The sequence below is a fragment of the Gavialis gangeticus genome, unplaced genomic scaffold, assembly GCF_001723915.1.
Source record: "Gavialis gangeticus isolate Ggan-Ray unplaced genomic scaffold, GavGan_comp1, whole genome shotgun sequence".
NCBI classification, from domain to species: Eukaryota; Metazoa; Chordata; order Crocodylia; family Gavialidae; genus Gavialis; species Gavialis gangeticus.
In genome coordinates, this window is record NW_017728993.1 from 41,365,889 (window position 1) to 41,366,549 (window position 661).

The window sequence follows — 661 nt, forward strand, 5'->3', positions numbered from 1 at the left end:
CCCGCCGAGCCCGGCAGGGAGCTGTGGGAGCAGCCAGCGGCCTATCGAGTGGCGCCACAGCAGCCCGGCCCCGGCGCCGCCTCAGCCGCAACAGCGCGTGTCCGCGCGGGAGGGACGGGCACGCCACGCGGCGAGGAGACCCCGGCCGCACCCGCTGTCACAGGCGATCCGGGGCGCGTCTCCCAGGCCCGCCGCCCACCCCTCCCTCCCTCCTTCCCTCCCGCGGGCCCCGGCGCCGCGCGCTGCTGCACCTGGTACTCGATCTCCAGCGAGGCGCCCGCGCGCATGGGCTGGAAGAAGCACTCGGTGCGGCCGGCCGGCAGCGTGAACGTGAAGTCTCCGTCCAGGGACTGCGCGAACCCCGCGGCGCCGACAGGCGGCTGCAGCAGCAGCAGCAGCAGCAGTAGCAGCGCGGGCCCGACGAGGCGGAGGATCCGCGTCCCCATCCTACCCCTGCCCGACGCGGCGCGAGGCTCTGAAGGCCACTGACCCGCAGCCGCCTCCCGCCTCCAGGGCGCTGCGGTAGGGAGCAGCGGCCCAAGCTTCCGCCTCTGAGCCTGGCAACGAAGGGGTTATTCACGCGGGGCGGGACTCCCGGCTCCCGGACACGCAGGTTGCCGGGGCGTTGTGGGAAACGCAGTTCTGCGGGCGCGGCCGGAGG

At 75.3% G+C, this 661-nt stretch overlaps 1 protein-coding gene across 2 annotated transcripts in view; it reads right to left on the reverse strand.

The window, feature by feature from the left end:
• TMED5 (transmembrane p24 trafficking protein 5) overlaps window positions 1–661 on the reverse strand; it is an 18,102-nt gene that overhangs the window by 15,826 nt on the left and 1,615 nt on the right. The window contains exon 1 of one of the 2 annotated variants that reach the window (XM_019501617.1): window positions 252–482. The exons of the other annotated variant lie outside the window; for it this stretch is intronic. Coding sequence (XP_019357162.1) covers window positions 252–446 — 195 coding nt within the window. The 5' untranslated portion in view covers window positions 447–482. Of the gene's footprint in view, window positions 1–251; window positions 483–661 lie in introns of those variants that run through there. 2 annotated transcript variants of the gene reach the window in all.